The sequence below is a fragment of the Jaculus jaculus genome, chromosome 21 (genome assembly GCF_020740685.1).
Source record: "Jaculus jaculus isolate mJacJac1 chromosome 21, mJacJac1.mat.Y.cur, whole genome shotgun sequence".
In the NCBI taxonomy this organism is placed as follows: domain Eukaryota; kingdom Metazoa; phylum Chordata; class Mammalia; order Rodentia; family Dipodidae; genus Jaculus; species Jaculus jaculus.
Genome location: NC_059122.1, coordinates 1211709 through 1228336, shown reverse-complemented (window position 1 = coordinate 1228336; position 16628 = coordinate 1211709). Strand labels below are relative to the sequence as shown.

Sequence of the window (16628 nt, the reverse complement as noted above, 5' to 3'; positions counted from 1 at the left end):
CAGGACATGAAGACATAAGTTCTGGCAGAGGAGGGTGACCCAGCAAAGCTCCCGGCCAGCTTGGGAGAAGGACCAGGGCCAACCCATGCATTCAAAAAGGCCAGGAAGACAGAGGGCCGTGGTCTACTCAACCTCTCTCCTGGGCAGAGGAGTCACTTGGGACCTTTGGGGAAATGCCCTTAGTGAGCTGATATCACCAATCTTTGGGAAGCTTTGGATCCCAGGACCAGAGTGTCTCCCCTCTCAAGCCCCAACCCAACAGACATTCAACTATCCTCTGCTCTTGGCATTTGCAAGGGTCAGGACCCCATTTTAACGTTCAGCTGCAGGCACTTTGCAGAATCCCTAAGAGACCCAAAGTCATGGGTGCCAGGTTGGGAGTTTCTGGTCAGTTCTAGGCTATAGGTTAGGGGAGGGGCCATGCTTTCCCCTCAGGATATCTTTCCTGTTGCATTCTCTCCCCAGATCTCTTCCAGTTGACAAATCCTACTTCACACACTGACAGTTTGAAGATCAACTAGATTTCAAGTGGGCTATTTATCAACTCTGCCCACTGTTATGTCCTTCCTTTGGAACACAGGAATGAATATATGAAGGTGTCACCAGCTAAGAGTGACCTTAATGCCCTTCATGCACACATGCCCACTGTGGTGGTTTGAATAGTTGGCCCCTAATATATTCAGTTTTTTATTTGTTTGTAGTTTGCATCTGCAGCCACCTGGCTGGAGGCAGTGTCACTGGGTGGATCTTAAGGTATGGTGGTGGGTTTCAGGTTTCAATCTAAAGATAGGCAAAGTGTGCCCAGCAGGAGTCCCTGACGTGTGCTGTGGCTTTTGGCTTTTAGGCTTGTGCTTCTCTCTCTGTGTGATTGGTACTGTGAAGAAAGCAGGTCAGCTTCTTCTGCCATTATGAACTTCCCTTGGATCTGTAAGCTTCAATAAATATCCCTTCCTCCATAACTGTGCTTGGTCTGGAGGTTCATCTCAGCAAACCTGAAGCTGTCTGCTACAGACACACACCCTTATTGTTGAGGGCCTGTCAAGCCAGATTTCTCACCAGGAATTAGGGACACAGAGGTGAACTCTACACTTCCTGCCCTCAGCAAGTCTGGTCTCTTTGGAGCAAGAGCAAATCCCAAGAAATTAACAACAAACTGTGATTGCTGTTGCAAACACCCAGGAGTATGGTGCTCAGCGGGAGGGAGCTTGGTATGTTCTAGAGAGCGTGCGGAGCTGCAAGTATGTTTGGTTCTAAATTTTCTGACTGGAGCACCGCTCTCTCTTCCTGTGAGCTGTGTAACCAGGGCCTGTGGCTTTAAGCTCCTCCATTTCCCCATGGAGGGATTGTGTAATGCCATGGACTGAACACTGTCAGGTAATGCCTTATCTGCTCAGGCTAATTCAAAAGTACCGAGTAGCTCTTGAAAGCTCAGTGTAAGCCGGGATAAGGTACTGTAGAGGTGCTGGGATCCTGGAAACCCTACATTTTCATGAGGAAAGGGGGTTTTATTGGCGTGCAGAGTGCATCCCCCAGATGCCCCCCCTGAGGCTTCCATTCACCACACTCTTGATTTCTAAAAGATGAGGCCGTCTGGCTGAACATTACACACCACCTCCTTCACCTGGGGACTCTGCAAAGGGCCAACTGGGAGACACGGGCAGGTTTCTCGGTAAGGCATAGAAAGGTGGCTCTGGTGTGTTCATTTAAGGGGCTTCCTAGAAACACTGTAGATGAAAGGGTGGGCCACTGTGGGCACGGTGTGCACCCCCAGCCTAAAGGGAAGTCCTGTGGATGATGGCCCCAGCCAGGACAGCCCACAGCTGCTGAGAAGTTTGAAGGGGAAGAAAGAGGTGCCTAAGAAACCGGTTCAAACATGGCATCCAGCTCCATGCCACAGGCTGAAAAGAGGCATTGTAAATGATAGTTCATCAAAAGAAAAACCTTGGGGAATTGATTTGTTAGAGTGAGTAAGTCACTGGAATTCACTCTGTAGTCTCAGGGTGGCCTCGAACTCATGGGGATCTTCTTACCTCTGCCTCCCGAGTGCGTGGATTAAAGGTGTGTGCCACCACGCCTGGCAAGATTACTTTCTTTTGTATAGTGCTACAAAGGGTACAAAAATAAAAATGACTCGCTGTGAGGTTAGGTCTTGACATACGTTGTGCTGTTTTCCCAGGAATTGTTCAAGAAGAGTGTGCTGTGGAGGGTGTCTAAGCGCTGACTGGCCCTTGACTTAAAATGCAGCCAGCACCCATAGCCTAACACCCAAAGGGGCGGAAGCCACTTTCCCGCTCTCTTTCAGAGCTCCAGCTTCCTGGTTCTGGTCCAGGGAGGGCCACGCACGTGAGGAGGTGATTTACATAGGAGCCAGCCCTGGCTTCATGCATGCATGCGTTCCTAGTGCTACGATGTAATGAATGCTGCCGGTGTAAAAGCTCATCTCAGGAAGGAAAAGAAAACATGACATCAAATCCTGCTCATTCCTTTTGTTTGCCAAAGTCTCCTTTCACTGGATTATCTTCAAGTGACTCACTGAGAAGTGTCACCGGTTTTCTGGAAACACAACTGTGTGGTGGATGCCGTACGGGAGCACAAAGATTGGCACCCACACGGGGCACTGACGTAAGTGCCCTCCAGTGCTCAGACCACTCCAGAGCCCCAGAGAGGGCTGGGCAGCTGGACCCCGCCTGGAGTACTGTGCCCTCAAACCAACACGGGAACAAAACAATGGCTGGTTTGTTCCAGTCCCGGAATGCTTTTGGTAACTTCCCAGGGGTGGTGAATCTCAAGTCTAGCAGGCGTTTGGAATGTCTGAGGAGCTAGCTACGTGTGAAGGCTTCTGCACGGTGGCCCACCTTGAAAGGCTTTTAGCTTCTGAGGAGCTAGGAGATGGCCCAGCTCAGAGGTACCAGCCTGGGGCACATGCTTTGGGCGAGGTCTCGCAGGGGGAGGGGGCATGCAAGGGCCCGGGCTGGGCACTTCCAGCAGGCACTGTGTGCTCTCCCGCACTTGGGGCAACCATGGTCTCTGCCCCAGTGTTGGAGGCCCTTGGAACTGAGCCCACTTCAAGGATCTAGCAACAGCTGCAGGTATGTCCCCACCTTTGGATATTGCGGCATGATGCTTTCATCTATGACGATTATGCTGCAGAACTGCACAACCCAGTTACATTAACACAATAAATAAATAAAAACCATCTGGGCATGGCAGTGCATGCCTTTAATCCCAGCACTCGGAGGCAGAGGTAGGAGGATCACAGTGAGTTCCAGGGTGCCCTGAGAATATGTAGTGAATTCCAGGTCAGCCTGGGCTAGAGTGAAATCCTACCTTGAAAAACCAAAAACCAAAAAACCTGCAGGGCTGGACAGATGGCTTAGTGGTTAAGATGTTTGCCTGCAAAGCCAAAGGACTCAGGTTCAATTCCCCAGGACCCATGTTATCCAGATGCACAAGGTGGTGCATGTGTCTGGAGTTCCTTTGCACTGGGTGAGGCCCTGGTGTGTTTTCTCCCTCTCTTTCCTCTCTCTCTCTATCTATACTCACACACACACACACACACACACACACTCACACACACACACACACACACATATCTATACATACACACACATGCATATCTCTATCTCTATCTCTATCTCTATCTCTATCTCTATCTCTATCTCTATCTCTATCTCTATCTATATCTATATGTATACATACATATATATATCTCCAGATAATCCAGAGATGTTTGATCCTGAACGTGGGGTGAAGTCACCAGGCACATTTATGGGGTTGCTCTAGCTCTTTTCACTTAGCTTTGGCATCCAACAGTGGCTGCCGGAGCAGCTGTGACCCCAGCACACACCCTGACCCACGCAGCTTGGCAGTGAAGCTCAGACCGTGGCAGTCCAGAGGAATTCCATGCCATGTGGCTCATCAGAGAAGCTTCCAGGCCTGGAACTCTGCAGAGGGCAGCGATCCTCGCTGCCTGCCTCAGTGGTGCGATGCTCCTCCTTCTGGATTCAAGGCCTGTTGATCAGCTCAGATGCCACCTAGTACAACCTGGGGACACCCAGGAGTCGCCATCCATGAGTGAAAAGCGAAGGCCTTCAGTAGGGGAACACGGAACCAGTGGTTCTCTTCAGAACTTGGGAACCCCGACAGGTCTCATTCATTTCTCTGCAGGGCCTGGGCATACCCGAGAGAGCCCGGGTGTGCCATGGAAGAACCCCATGGTCTTGGAGAGTGATCTCCAGGAGCAAGGTTAGCCTTGGTGATGCACAGCGGAAGTTATTTTCAACTTCAAGTTCAAAGAGCGGTTCCTGGGAATGCCCAGGGGAAGAAGGTGGTTAGAAAGTGTCCCTAAACATCTTTTTTTGTTTTTTCCCCTGAGGTAGGGTCTCACTCTAGTCCAGGCTGAACCTGGAATTCACTATGTAGTCTCAGGCTGGCCTCGAACTCACGGTGATCCTCCTGCCTCTGCCTCCCGAGTGCTGGGATTAAAGGCGAGCGCCACCACGCCCGGCTAGCCTTCTTCTTTTACAGATGGAGAGACAAGGTTCAGATCTGGGAAGAGGCTCAGGGTGACAGAGCCCCTCTTTAACCTCTTTTTTGCCTGCGTTCCTGACACCCTGCTCTGAGACTTGACTGTCAGCTGTTGACAAATGCTGAGGAAAGGACCAAGGCCCACTTCCGGCTGTGTGTGAGCATGTCTCCAGAGATGATTAGCTCATGGGGGCTCTGATCTGATCGTCAAGCGGCTCCCTGGAGTAACTCATAGCCTGATGGGTGGCGCTGCTCTTGGGAAGCAGTGAAGATCAGGAAGAAGTATGTCCCTTGGTGGTGGTGGGGTGTCCTTGGAGCTGTCTCTTGCCCTGGCTGCTTCCTGCATTTTTCCTTGCCTGTCACCCTGATGTGAGCTGCTTTGCTCCGCCAGGAACACACTGCCGTCTATAAAATTGTGAGCCAATATAAAGTTTTCTTCCCTTTAGGTTATTTTCAGGGAATTTTGTCACATGATCAGTAACTGATACAATTGCCGGAGGGGAAACCTGTTTGGATGCTCAGAATAGGGGGAGAAGGCAGGCCAGGACGGAGGGAGGCCTCGGTGCTGCTGGCCTGGTCCAGGATGTTGTGCAGAGGACCAGAGTCTCCTCATGTCTCTCCTTCTTCCCATCCTGTGGATTTCCCCCAGGTCCTCTGCTCTCTCCTGGTTCCTGGGAGCGAGTAGCAGACTGGAGGCCAGAATCCTTTCCTGCCTACAGTCAACCTCGCTGATCTCCACCTCCTAGCTAGTTTCTAGCACTTAAAAATATATTTTATTATTTTATTTATTTATTTGCGTGCATGCATGGGCGCGAGAGAGGTACAGGTAGAGAGAAAGAGAGAGAGAGAGAGAGAGAGAGAGAGAGAGAGAGAGAGAGAGCCAGAGAGAGAGAGAGCATGGACACACCAGGACCTCCAGCCACTGCAAATGAACTCCCGACACATGCACCACCTTGTGCATCTGGCTTATGTGGGGAGTCGATCCTGGGTCCTTTGGCTTTGTAGGCAAGCACCTTAACCATCTCTTAAGCCATCTCTCCAGCTCTAGTTTCTAGCACATTATTTCCAGGTTTAGAGATCCCTTTACGTGGTGGCCTTCTGGGGCCCTGGCCGTCACACTCCCGGTATCCTTGGATACAATAGACTCTGGTCCTAAAGGGGAACCAGGGCAGTGTCCACCCCTCTCCTGTTTATCTCTGTGTGTATCCCAACAACAGGAGTGTGCCAAAGTTAAGTGTCCATCAAACCCCAGCGATGTGGGCAGGGAGTTGCCACGGTTTCAGTACTTACAACCATTAGGCATGTAAGTTGCTGGACTGGGCAGTAAGAGCAAAAGCTTCACAGAAGCCGAGGTGGAGGCGAGAGTTATGGAGAAGGGCCCCCACGCCCCGCACCCTCCAAGAACTCTCACCATGTGACACCACGCTGCCACTTGTAGCTTCCCTAATCCTCCACGCCAAAGGATGCTTCTAGAAGCACTTCAAGCTCATTGTTACCAAGGACTTCTCTAGTAGTGTAAGCACAGTGCTCTACGCGTCATTAAACTTGCAGTACAACCCACAGGAACGACTGTAGCAGGGAAAATAAACCATGAAGTAGGCGCTAAAGCCTGTACTTCCTTCTCCGTGCACAGAAAGGCTGCTCCCGGCCCTCTGGTATCACCAAGGTCTTATCTGTCAAGGGGGCTGAGGTTGCCCGTGGAGCTTCCCGCAGTCCCTCGCAAACCTCAGTGCGTATCTCCCACAAGGACGATGCTGCGTGCTTAAGAGCTCTGAGCTCCGCAATTCCCAGCACAGGGCGCCATGCACTGTATTACACACACAATGGGCTTCTAAATTAAGTGTAACCGAAATGGACTTGGAGTGCTAATTCTCCCTCATAACCACAGATCTGTCTGCTGCCTCTTGCAATTCAGCAAAAATTTAAAAAACAAAATAAAACACAAAACCTATGGCATTTCTTTCCCCATGGGCATGTGGGCTTCTGGCTTATCTTGGTCCTGACTTGGCTCTCTCACATGCTGGTGAGGAGAGAGTCATCCCTCACTGGGTAGAGAGAAGTGGGCACTTTGGGGGCATATTTGGGAATACAGTGTTTCCTAAGCACATTAAAGACCCTGCACAATGGAGGATGAAATCCTTATACCAAGCCAACTGCTGCCTCAGAGATTAGATTAGAAGGTGATCAATGTGTCTTTCATCTATCTATCTATCTATCTATCTATCTATCTATCTATCTATCTATCTATCTATCATTCATCTTTCTATCCATTATCTATCAACTATCTATTTGTCTATCATCTATCTATCTATCATCTAATAATCTATCTATCTACCTAACTACCATTCATCTATCATCTGTCAATCTATCCTTCTATCTATCATTATCATCATCTGTGTTCTTTCCTCTTCCTTCCTTCCTTCTTTCCTTTCTCCCTTCCTTCTTTCTTCCTTTCTCTCTTTCTCCCTTCTTTCCCTTCTCCTTTTCAAAACACTGAGACAGGGTCTCATTAGTCTCTGATGGCCGAGAACTCACTTTGTAACTGAGAAGACTTTGAACTCCGAATCCTCCTGTCTTTGCATTCTGAGTGTTGGGGTTCTAAGTACATTCCACCGGATCTAAGTGCTGCTGGGATGGAACCTCCCATGCCAGGCAAGGCTTCTACCAACTGAGCTCCATTCCCAGCCCAGAGGTTGGTTCTAACTCACCAGCTTTAATTGATGTCTTTACGACCAGTCAGTGATCCTTGAAACAAAACCTCAGGCTGACTGTGGACATGGTGCGCATTTCGTATTGTGTAGCATGGACGTCCCTGCTAAAACTGACCGCCTCCCCCGCCCACGGCTGCCCAGCCCAGCCCTGGCCCACGCATCTGACCTCGTTCTTCAGGCTTCTGGCCAGGAAGTGTTCGGCCACATGGGCGGGAAGCACGTTTTCCAGGAGCACACGGTTGAGGTTCTCCATGGTCTCTATCTCCTCTCGCTCTTTTTTGAACTTGTTCTTCCACAAGAAGTCTAACCTACAGTAATATTCATTCTGTTACAAGAGGACACAGAGGTAAGGAAACGATAGGCATCTTGTCCTGCCAGAGTGGAGCTCACAAAGAGAAAACAAAAACAACAAAACAGTACAAAGAATCCTGAACAGACTGTCACCCACCCTACAAAGCTGTCTGTCCTGTCCAACCATAGCCCAGTCACCCTACGCGGTGGTAAGGAAGGAAGCAGCTTGCCCAGCAGGGAACTAGTGATTTAGGAGGCTGACAGCAAAGTTATGCGAATGAAAAAAATCAGCTTGAATGATTCTTTTGGAGAGGCAACATAGAATACAAATGATGAATAAATGGGAAATCAAGATGCCTGGTAGCGCATTGCATTGCGTGATGGTTTGCATTTAAAAAGAAATATTGGTAATTCGTGGAAGTTATCCTTAATATGTGAAAATCAGTTTCTCCTACCACAGAACCTCATAATTAGCTATTCATTGAAAGATGGATTTTTTGTTTGTTTTTTGAGGTAGGGTCTCGCTCTGGCCCAGGCTGACCTGGCATTCACTATGTAGTCTCAGGGTGGCTTTGAACTCATAGCAATCCTCCTGCCTCTGCCTCTGCCTCTTAAGTGCTGGGATTAAAGGCATGTACTATACCACACATGGCTAAGATGAATTTTTTAAATTTGGCATTGCATTGTATGTACATACATGTAGACAACAGTACATGTGGGTATCATTTAATGAAGATATTAATGATAGTAAAAACATGTGTTCATGGTTTACAATGTATTTAAAAGTAATCATTTTGAAGAGCCAGTTATTGTTAATATTGCAGACATGGACAAACAACCAGCAAAGGGTCTTCTTGGTCTGATTCTTGTTTTGTGCCTCCAGTGAGGCACACAACGTCACCTAAGGCCCTTGAGTTAACAGAGAGGGACATTAGCACAGACGCTAATTTACTGACAAATGTGCATGTGTCTGTTATTCTGCTGGTTTGATATAATTAATCAGTGAAAGCCTAAACTAGACCAACACACAAACATACATATACACAAATGACTTCTCATGCACAGATGGGAATTTAAAAACCTGTATTTTGAAATCTAAAAGAACAGCGAGCATTCTTAATCAGTTTATTATTAGTAGTATTATACACTAAAACATTTCTTTTTCTTTAGCATTCATGGTTACCTCATGAGATAGTTTCACAAAAAACTAAACTACAAAAAAAGATTTAAACGTTTGCTCACATTCAATGTTTTACTCAGAGTCAAAGTTCCTATACACTGGACTGGTAGAATTTCTGTTCTTTGCTTACTATAAAATCTTTTTTTTTTCTTTTTTGTTTTTTTCAAGGTAGGGTCTCACTCTAGCTCAGGCTGACCTGGAACTCACTGTATAGTCTCAGGCTGGCCTCGAACTCATGGCGATCCTCCTACCTCTGCCTCCCCGGTGCTGGGATTAAAGGCGCGGGCCACCACGCCCGGCTCTATAAAATCACTTTGTAACCTGGAAAAACTGGCTATTGATTTGGAATTTGAGGGTAACGAGGAGCTGTGGTTGGTTTTAACTTAATTAGCAGAAGCAATTAGTGGTGAAGAATCAAGAATACGCAGGAATATATCCCAAATCAGACACAAATGAAACCATCTTCTAAGAGCCACCTCAAGGAGCAAGCCCACCGCCTCTACGCCCGAGGGTTCCTAGACTCCACGGCAGGAGGCTGCTCCTCTTTCCAGGGCTCACACACATCACAAGCACATTCTGCAAGCTTCCTACGAGGGGTCAGTCAGTGTTTTGGAAACAGCTGCATTACAGGAAAGTGATGACTTGCTTGCTCATGTATGTACGTTTGTACGCAGGTCAATGTATTTATCATCTATCTGCATATCCACCTACTTACCGACCTTCCTGTCATGGGCTGGGTTTGACTTAAATACATCTCGCAAAGGGTCATGTGTTTGAAGTTTGGTCCTTGGTGTGGTGATGACAGCTGGAACCTCTAAGTGGTGCCAAGTGGTTTAGTAGGCGATCATGGCACGTGTCTCTTTCCAAGGGACTGTGGAACCTTAGCCTCTCTGGTTTCCGCTTTTCAATGCAATCTCCCTTACACATCACCACCATGATGTGATATTGCCAAGGGGAGTTCCCTAGAGCTGAGCTGGTGGCAGGGTCATGCCCTTGAATGCGGCAAACTGTGAGATACATAAATCTTTTTCCTTTGGAAAGCTGGCTTGCTTTATTTTGTCATAGCAATGAAACAGACTAAAGTATTATTTACGTAGCTATATATATGTAATATATATTATATATATGTAATATATTTATATTACCTATCACTCCTTAGGTATATAAATTTTACCATCTGCCTATATTTATTTATCAACTATCTGTCAAACAATGATCTCTATATCACCCCTCTATCATATCCCTCATGTATCTACCTTTGTATTATTTATCTGCCTATCCATTTATTTAATACTCTATCAAACAATGCAATCTGCTTTAAAGCCCTCTGTTTTATGTATAAGCAGTTATTATAGTAGAAACTCATGTGGAGAAAACTAAAAGAAAATATTTCTTTCCCAAATCAATTGTAATGGATTGAATGGTGTCCCCAAAAGATGGTTCTTACTTCTTGCTCCTTTTGTCTACAAATATGATTTTGTTCGAAAATAGAGTATGTCTTGACGTAATTAAGTTTGGGATCTTAGAATGCCCTTTTCCTGAAGTTGTGATGGCCGCTAAGTCCAATGATTGATGTCCTTACAAGGTGCCTTTCATAGTAGAATAGAGAGGGAGATTTTGCAGAGAAATGGGACAGCCGTGTGAGATACCCAGCAGAGAGCCAGGACTAAGCCATGACGTGGGTGACAGAGGGAAGGGCGGGGCTGGCGGGGAGCACCTAAGGGCTCCCTCTGTCACCGGGAAGTCAGTGGAGGTCCTGCATTGGCCTCCCTGAACAACAGCCTCGCTCTGGAACCCTCCTGCTCCTCGGATGGCCACCGCCTCTCAAATGGTGTCAATGAGGTTGTCACAAGTTTTGGTGACTCCTACTGTTCTGTCACCCTCAGCATTGCCTCGGGGAAGTCCTGCGTGGTTCAGAAGCCCACGCTGAGGCACAAAGGGGCTTTGCCTACGGCTCTCGGGCTGAGCTTTGTGGTCCTGCCCGTCCCGGGGTGTGAGCCTCTTCCACAGAACGTCGAGACAGTAGAGGCTGCTCCTATTTTTCTGCTATGAATGCAGCCCCTGGAATGCAGGTGTTCCAGGCACTGGTGCTGCTGAGATGACGGAGAAACATGGGTTTCGTCCTTTTCTCTAAATAGATGTCGCATTGGCTAAAGTCTGGGTCATTTCAGAGGTAGTACTGTTGAATTTGTACAAGAGGCACTAGAGTAACGTCATACATCAACCCTCTGTCGATCACACCCATCATCCATGTATCTATGTATTTATTCATCTATCTATCCATCTATCTGTCTACCTTTCTGTCATCCATCCACCTATCCATTCATTTATATCCTATGCTAACCTGCTCATAAAGCAAACAAATCTCTCATTTCCCAAAAGGTAGTCATGGGACAGAATAAATATTACAGCAAATAACAATGAAAATAAGTGCTAGATGCCCACCCAGGCTTTAATGAACCAGCCAGGAAACACAGTGTCTCCGAGGCCATAAATCGCCTGGCACTTGGGAGCCTCATTTAAAATCTGTACAGTGGTATGTTAAATGCTCGTGATGTGAGGAAAGTGTGTGGAGGCACCATGTCACAGAAGTGAAAGTTCGTAGCCCAGAAGACTTTGACAAAGACGTCAGGATTCTGGGTTCGAGGCCAGCTAGCCTCCTGGCCCCCAGCGGCATTTCCTTAAGCGCATGCCTGACTCACACCCAGCAGCTGCCGGACAGTCGTGAAGAACTGACTCCTCCTCTAGGGGGCGCTGCCTTTTCCAGCCCTCTTCATGTGCGCATTACTTATTATTATGTTAACGTTACAAAAAGAAGTGACTCCCTATAAGACCCCTTAGCATAACTATGTTAATAATGCTCCACCATAATATTAAACACTTTTAATTGTCTTACATCAGCTAGCAGTGAATCAATTGCTAGCCACTGGCCTCAACCATGATCACATAGCGGTGCTGAATGCTGGTCATCCAGTGAAGAACAAGAGGTGGCGTGGGTTCACTGTGACTCCAGAGTCTTAAAACACACTGTGGGGCTGGAGAGATGGCTTAGCGGTTAAGCGCTTGCCTGTGAAGCCTAAGGACCCTGGTTCGAGGCTCGGTTCCCCAGGTCCCACGTTAGCCAGATGCACAAGGGGGCGCACGCGTCTGGAGTTCGTTTGCAGAGGCTGGAAGCCCTGGCGCGCCCATTCTCTCTCTCCCTCTATCTGTCTTTCTCTCTATGTCTGTCGCTCTCAAATAAATAAATAAATAAATAAAAATGAACAACAAACACACTGCGATCTCAGGTCACCTGGGCCACGATGTAGTGGGAGAGACTGTGCTCCTGGTATCGCTGGCATGACCTGGACTCATAGGCAGGTGACCCACAGTGGGGTGGTTCTTTTCTGAAGAATGATAATCAGGGTGATGCTATGCAAGGAAGCCCCCAGTTCTTTCCTATTGACATTACAGGGTTTCCCCAGGGAGCTCAGGGCTGCTCCCTGGCTGAGAGCAGCAAGCCGGTCAGCAGACAGAAAGAAACAAGCGGGCAGGTCACAGGAGAAGCCAGGACGGTGATGGGATGAGAAGCATGGGGTCAGTTGTTAGAACGGCAGTATGGGAACATGCTCAGAGGTCGAGGGGGCTTGCGTGGGAAGGGAAGGATCTCATGAAGTTTGACAGGCGACAGGTCAGCTCGGGCCAGCGATTCTGGAAAGGAAGGGGCTCCTACAAAGAACACAAGCCACGCTGCTTTGATAGGAGGGGCCAGTCCCAGTTGCAGATCTGCAGACTGAAAGCCACGGATGTGGCCTGCACCCATCTCTGAGGTTGCTAAGAGCTACCTAGCAGTGGGAACGGGAAGTGAGACTCAAACTCATGAGTGTACAGACGCCTGCTAACTTCTGTTTAACAATGTGCATACAGTCTAGTCACCTCTTTGCACTCATATCACGGGGCTTGGCTTCACACAGGTAGTGGGAGAGACAGAGCTGCCTGACTGTAGTCGCACAGCCCGTGGATGATGGTCTTTGTCTAGGCAGAAGAAGGACAATCCTTAAGTTTCTGTATCCACAGCCTCTCCTGGAAGACCAGGGGTAGGTGGAAGGAGCGATGGCTTCATTGGCATCACAAAATAAAAATTCTAGCAGAGGTGCACAAAGTGGAAACGTCTGGAGTTTGTTCCCAACAGCAAGAGGCCCTGGCACACCCACACTCACTCTCTCCTGTCTCTCGTTTGAGTAAATAAATACAATTTTTTTTTTAAAGAATGGATTCTTACCTGTCTACCAAGAACGAGCAGCGTGATGAAGAAAATAGAGAGAGACACAGAGCCCATGGTCTTCAGGTCTTTCCAAATACCTGGTCTATTGAAAAGAAAATAAACCAACAAATAGACAGACAAGAACACATGCACACAGGACTTAGAATCCCAGTACTGACCAACTGCAGAATTTCTCAAACATGTCCAGATTTCATCTCAGGCAAACATACCTTTCAAATGCATCACTTACCCAAGTTGTGTCAAAACAGAAAACCCCCAAAAAATCACAATATCGAGAACACAGTTACAGAAAAACAATTCCAATAAAATACAGATGTTTTACTCTGCATTAAGCTCTAATAAGCATTATAGGAAGAACGAGCAGAGTAATTTTCTTATACTTTTAGGATGGATAACTGGATATATGGTTTCTCCAATGTTTTCACTATTGTTCTCAGAAAAAGTCAGGATGCTTGAAATTATTAACCATGTGAGATATAAAAATAATGTATGAAACTTAATTTATATGGGATATTCCCACCTACAAGTGACGCAGGTTCTTACGGCTTTCTAGCTGGCACACATCGTATCTCATTTTCATATCACTTTGCAGTGCAGACATTGGGACACTGTTCAAGATCCAATTCTGCTCAGATCCAAATGAGTGGCAGTGACTGGTTCTTGCTGGAGAAGGTCCCCCTTTCTCATTCCCACTTTCCAGGTGGTGCCTCCAACCTATCTGTATTAGCACAAGGAGACCTGTACTGCCGTTCCTGGCAGGTGGCCTGCTTTTGCTGACAAATGACTTTGCACACGCGAGTGTGAGGAAGACCTGGAAAATACAGCTCATTTGTCCAGACACTGTCTCATGGACGGCACGCAGCAGGTTTAATCAATCACCTTCTGCAGGGCCATCCTTACGTTGTGAGTTTCCTGATTTCCTCACAGAGGGTTCAAGGGCAGGTGGGCCGAAGAAACCTTAGTTTGATCTCTGAGTTGTGGCACCTTGTCATAAGCCCTGACAAACATCACAGCTGTTATCTGTCAAAAGGGGTACCAGTGTCCGCCTTAAAGGCTGTTCGGGGCACTCTTCCAAATATATACATATATTTTTTTGGTTTTTCGAGGTAGGGTCTCACTCTAGCTCAGGCTAACCTGGAATTCACTATGTAGTCTCAGGGTGGCCTCGAACTCATGGCGATCCTCCTACCTCTGCCTCCCGAGTGCTGGGATTAAAGGCGTGCGCCACCACGCCCAGCTACTCTTCCAAATATTGATACACTGGCGTAGAGACTGACATGTAGAGAGCTCTTCCAAAATAGCCCGAGGACTTGGGCATAACTGGAGGATGATAAAGGAAGGAGATGGGTTAGAAGACTAGAGAAAAAGTTAAGGAGGTACCAGGCAGCAACTTTCGCTGACAGAATAAAAAGCAATGGAGGAGGAGATTTCTGCAAGAATGAGGAGTTAAAATTTCTCTGTCCCAGTCGCTTAAGAGCTCTGAACCCCAAGAGCCTCCAGAAAGACAGAATGAGAATTTGGGCTCTCTCTTTCCAGTCACTTCTGCCGTGAGCTCATCAACCGCAAGGACGTGACGAAGAGTGAGCGTGGGGGCAGAGCTAGCTCAGTTTCCCTAGCTGACTCCAGGAGATGAAGCTATCCCCCTTGGCCCCAAGCAAGTGTGTCCAAAGAGACGGTTTACACCACCGAAGAGAGTGGATGCCTGAAAACAGCAAGTGTTCAGCACAAACGCCACCCCCAGGAGCAGTGCAGGCTCGGGTTTTCCCAGGGATCACCTTGCTCTGCAATCCCAAGGGACCAAAGACAGACGCTATAGCGCCCCTCCTTCAGTCATTGCCCCCCTGAGGCCAAGCTAAGAGTCGAATGCCAGCACCCAGGTCAGTCTCGTGGTACCTGCACCAGGGCCCCCGGACAGACCCAGCTCTCTTTTAGATTCCTATCTGAGGGACCAGGGACCCCAAACTCAGAGAAAGAGATTCAGGAAGCAGGGCCCTCTCGTGAAATTCAGAACCTGGCTGGGGAGGTGGCTCAGAGGGGGGAGCGCTTGCCTTATAAGCATAAGGACCAGAATTCAGATTCTTAGCACCCATGGAAAATGCCAGACATACTGACCCATGCCTACAATTGCAGCACAAGGAGGCAGAGGCCAGAGCACCGCCAGGGCTTACTAGCTAAGCAAGTCTTGCTCAGTTGGTGAGCTCTGGGCTTAATGGAAGATCCTGGCTCACAGAACAAGGTAGAAAGTGACTGGGAAATGCATTTGCTTTTAACCTCTGGCCTCCAAATATATGAACACATACACAGGTAAACACGAAAAGAACAGAAGAAAGAAAAAGAAAAGAAAGAAAAGAAGGACGGATGAAAGAAAATGCACTTAACTAGTCACTGGAAAAATCCTTTCTAGAGCCCCTCTCCCTATGTATGCACCGTGGGCCAGGGGACCCAATGGCTCCCTCTCTCTTACACATCTTGGGCTTGACTTAAAATAGCAGTGGGTAGAGGGAAGATGTCGGGGAGGAGGCAGGTAAGGGGAGGCTCTCTTGTTGGTTTGTAGAGATTATGAAGTCCAGACCTAAATGATATCTCAGAAACGGAGAGCCACAGGAAGCCCACAGAACACTGTGTGTGGAGACAGAACACCTGTTCTGTTCTGAGATCCCCTGACCACTAGCATGGGCTTTATTTTGCCTGCTTTTCCTTAGATATTTTTCAAAGACATCTTTTAAAAATATATTTTATTTTTAGTTACCTATTTGAGAGAGAGAGAGAGAGAGAGAGAGAGAGAGAGAGAGAGAGAGAGAGAGAGAGGATGAGAATGAATGGGTGCACCAGCGCCTCCAGCCACTGCAAACAAACTCCAGACACATGCGCCCCCCCTTGTGCATTTGGCTTACGAGGGTCCTGGAGAATCGAACTGGGATCCTTTGGCTTTGCGGACAAATGCCTTAACCGCTAAGCCATCTCTCCAGCCCCAAGACATCTTTTATTTAGTTATCAAAAGACATGCCAATCCCTACTGGTGGCTGCCCACCCCATGACACCCATCTGTGGACAGATGTCACTCTTGAAGTCTTGGGCTACTTCGCTGTGTGCACAGGAGAGGAAGCAGAGTGTGGAGGCAGAAGGCGCACGGATCCACTAAAATCCCAGACACATTTCTGGTAGAGTTCACTGTTTTCGTTACCTTGGCAAAGGCCCTGCACTGAATGACTCAAAACCACAAAAATGTGTTGTTTTACAGTTCTGGGGGGCATCTGAAGTCACAGTGTTACTCTCGGGGCCCTGTAGGGTCCCAGCTTCAGGCAGTTCGAGTGACCCTCAACACTGCCTCCACTGAAGCCTGAGGACAGCAGTCATGAGTTAGGGGCTCACCTTTGAGCTCATCTGAACTAAACGCATCTTTTCTGTTCTCATGTCAAATAAGATCACATTGTCAGGAACGAGAGATTAAATGTCAACGCGTTTTCTTTGGGTCATAATTTGAGCCAGCAACACCAGCCAGTGGGGTGTCATCTCGATTTTTCTCCTCTCCCTTCTTCCCCCTCCCTCCCTTATTTCTTTCATACTCTCTCCCTCTCTTTCTTCCTCCCTCCCTTCCTCCTTTTTTCCCCTCTCTCTCTCTCTTCTTTCTCTTCCTCTCTATCACCCTCTCACT

The 16628-nt window shown here is 47.8% G+C and overlaps 1 protein-coding gene across 1 annotated transcript in view; it reads right to left on the bottom strand.

Annotated features, from left to right (window-relative positions):
- The window catches only part of Adcy2 (adenylate cyclase 2), a 494315-nt gene that overhangs the window by 30332 nt on the left and 447355 nt on the right, over positions 1 to 16628 (bottom strand). The window contains exons 19-20 of the mRNA XM_045139193.1: positions 12971 to 13055; positions 7405 to 7563 (exon numbers count right to left, since the gene is read on the bottom strand). Coding sequence (XP_044995128.1) covers positions 7405 to 7563; positions 12971 to 13055 — 244 coding nt within the window. The remainder of the gene's footprint in view (positions 1 to 7404; positions 7564 to 12970; positions 13056 to 16628) is intronic.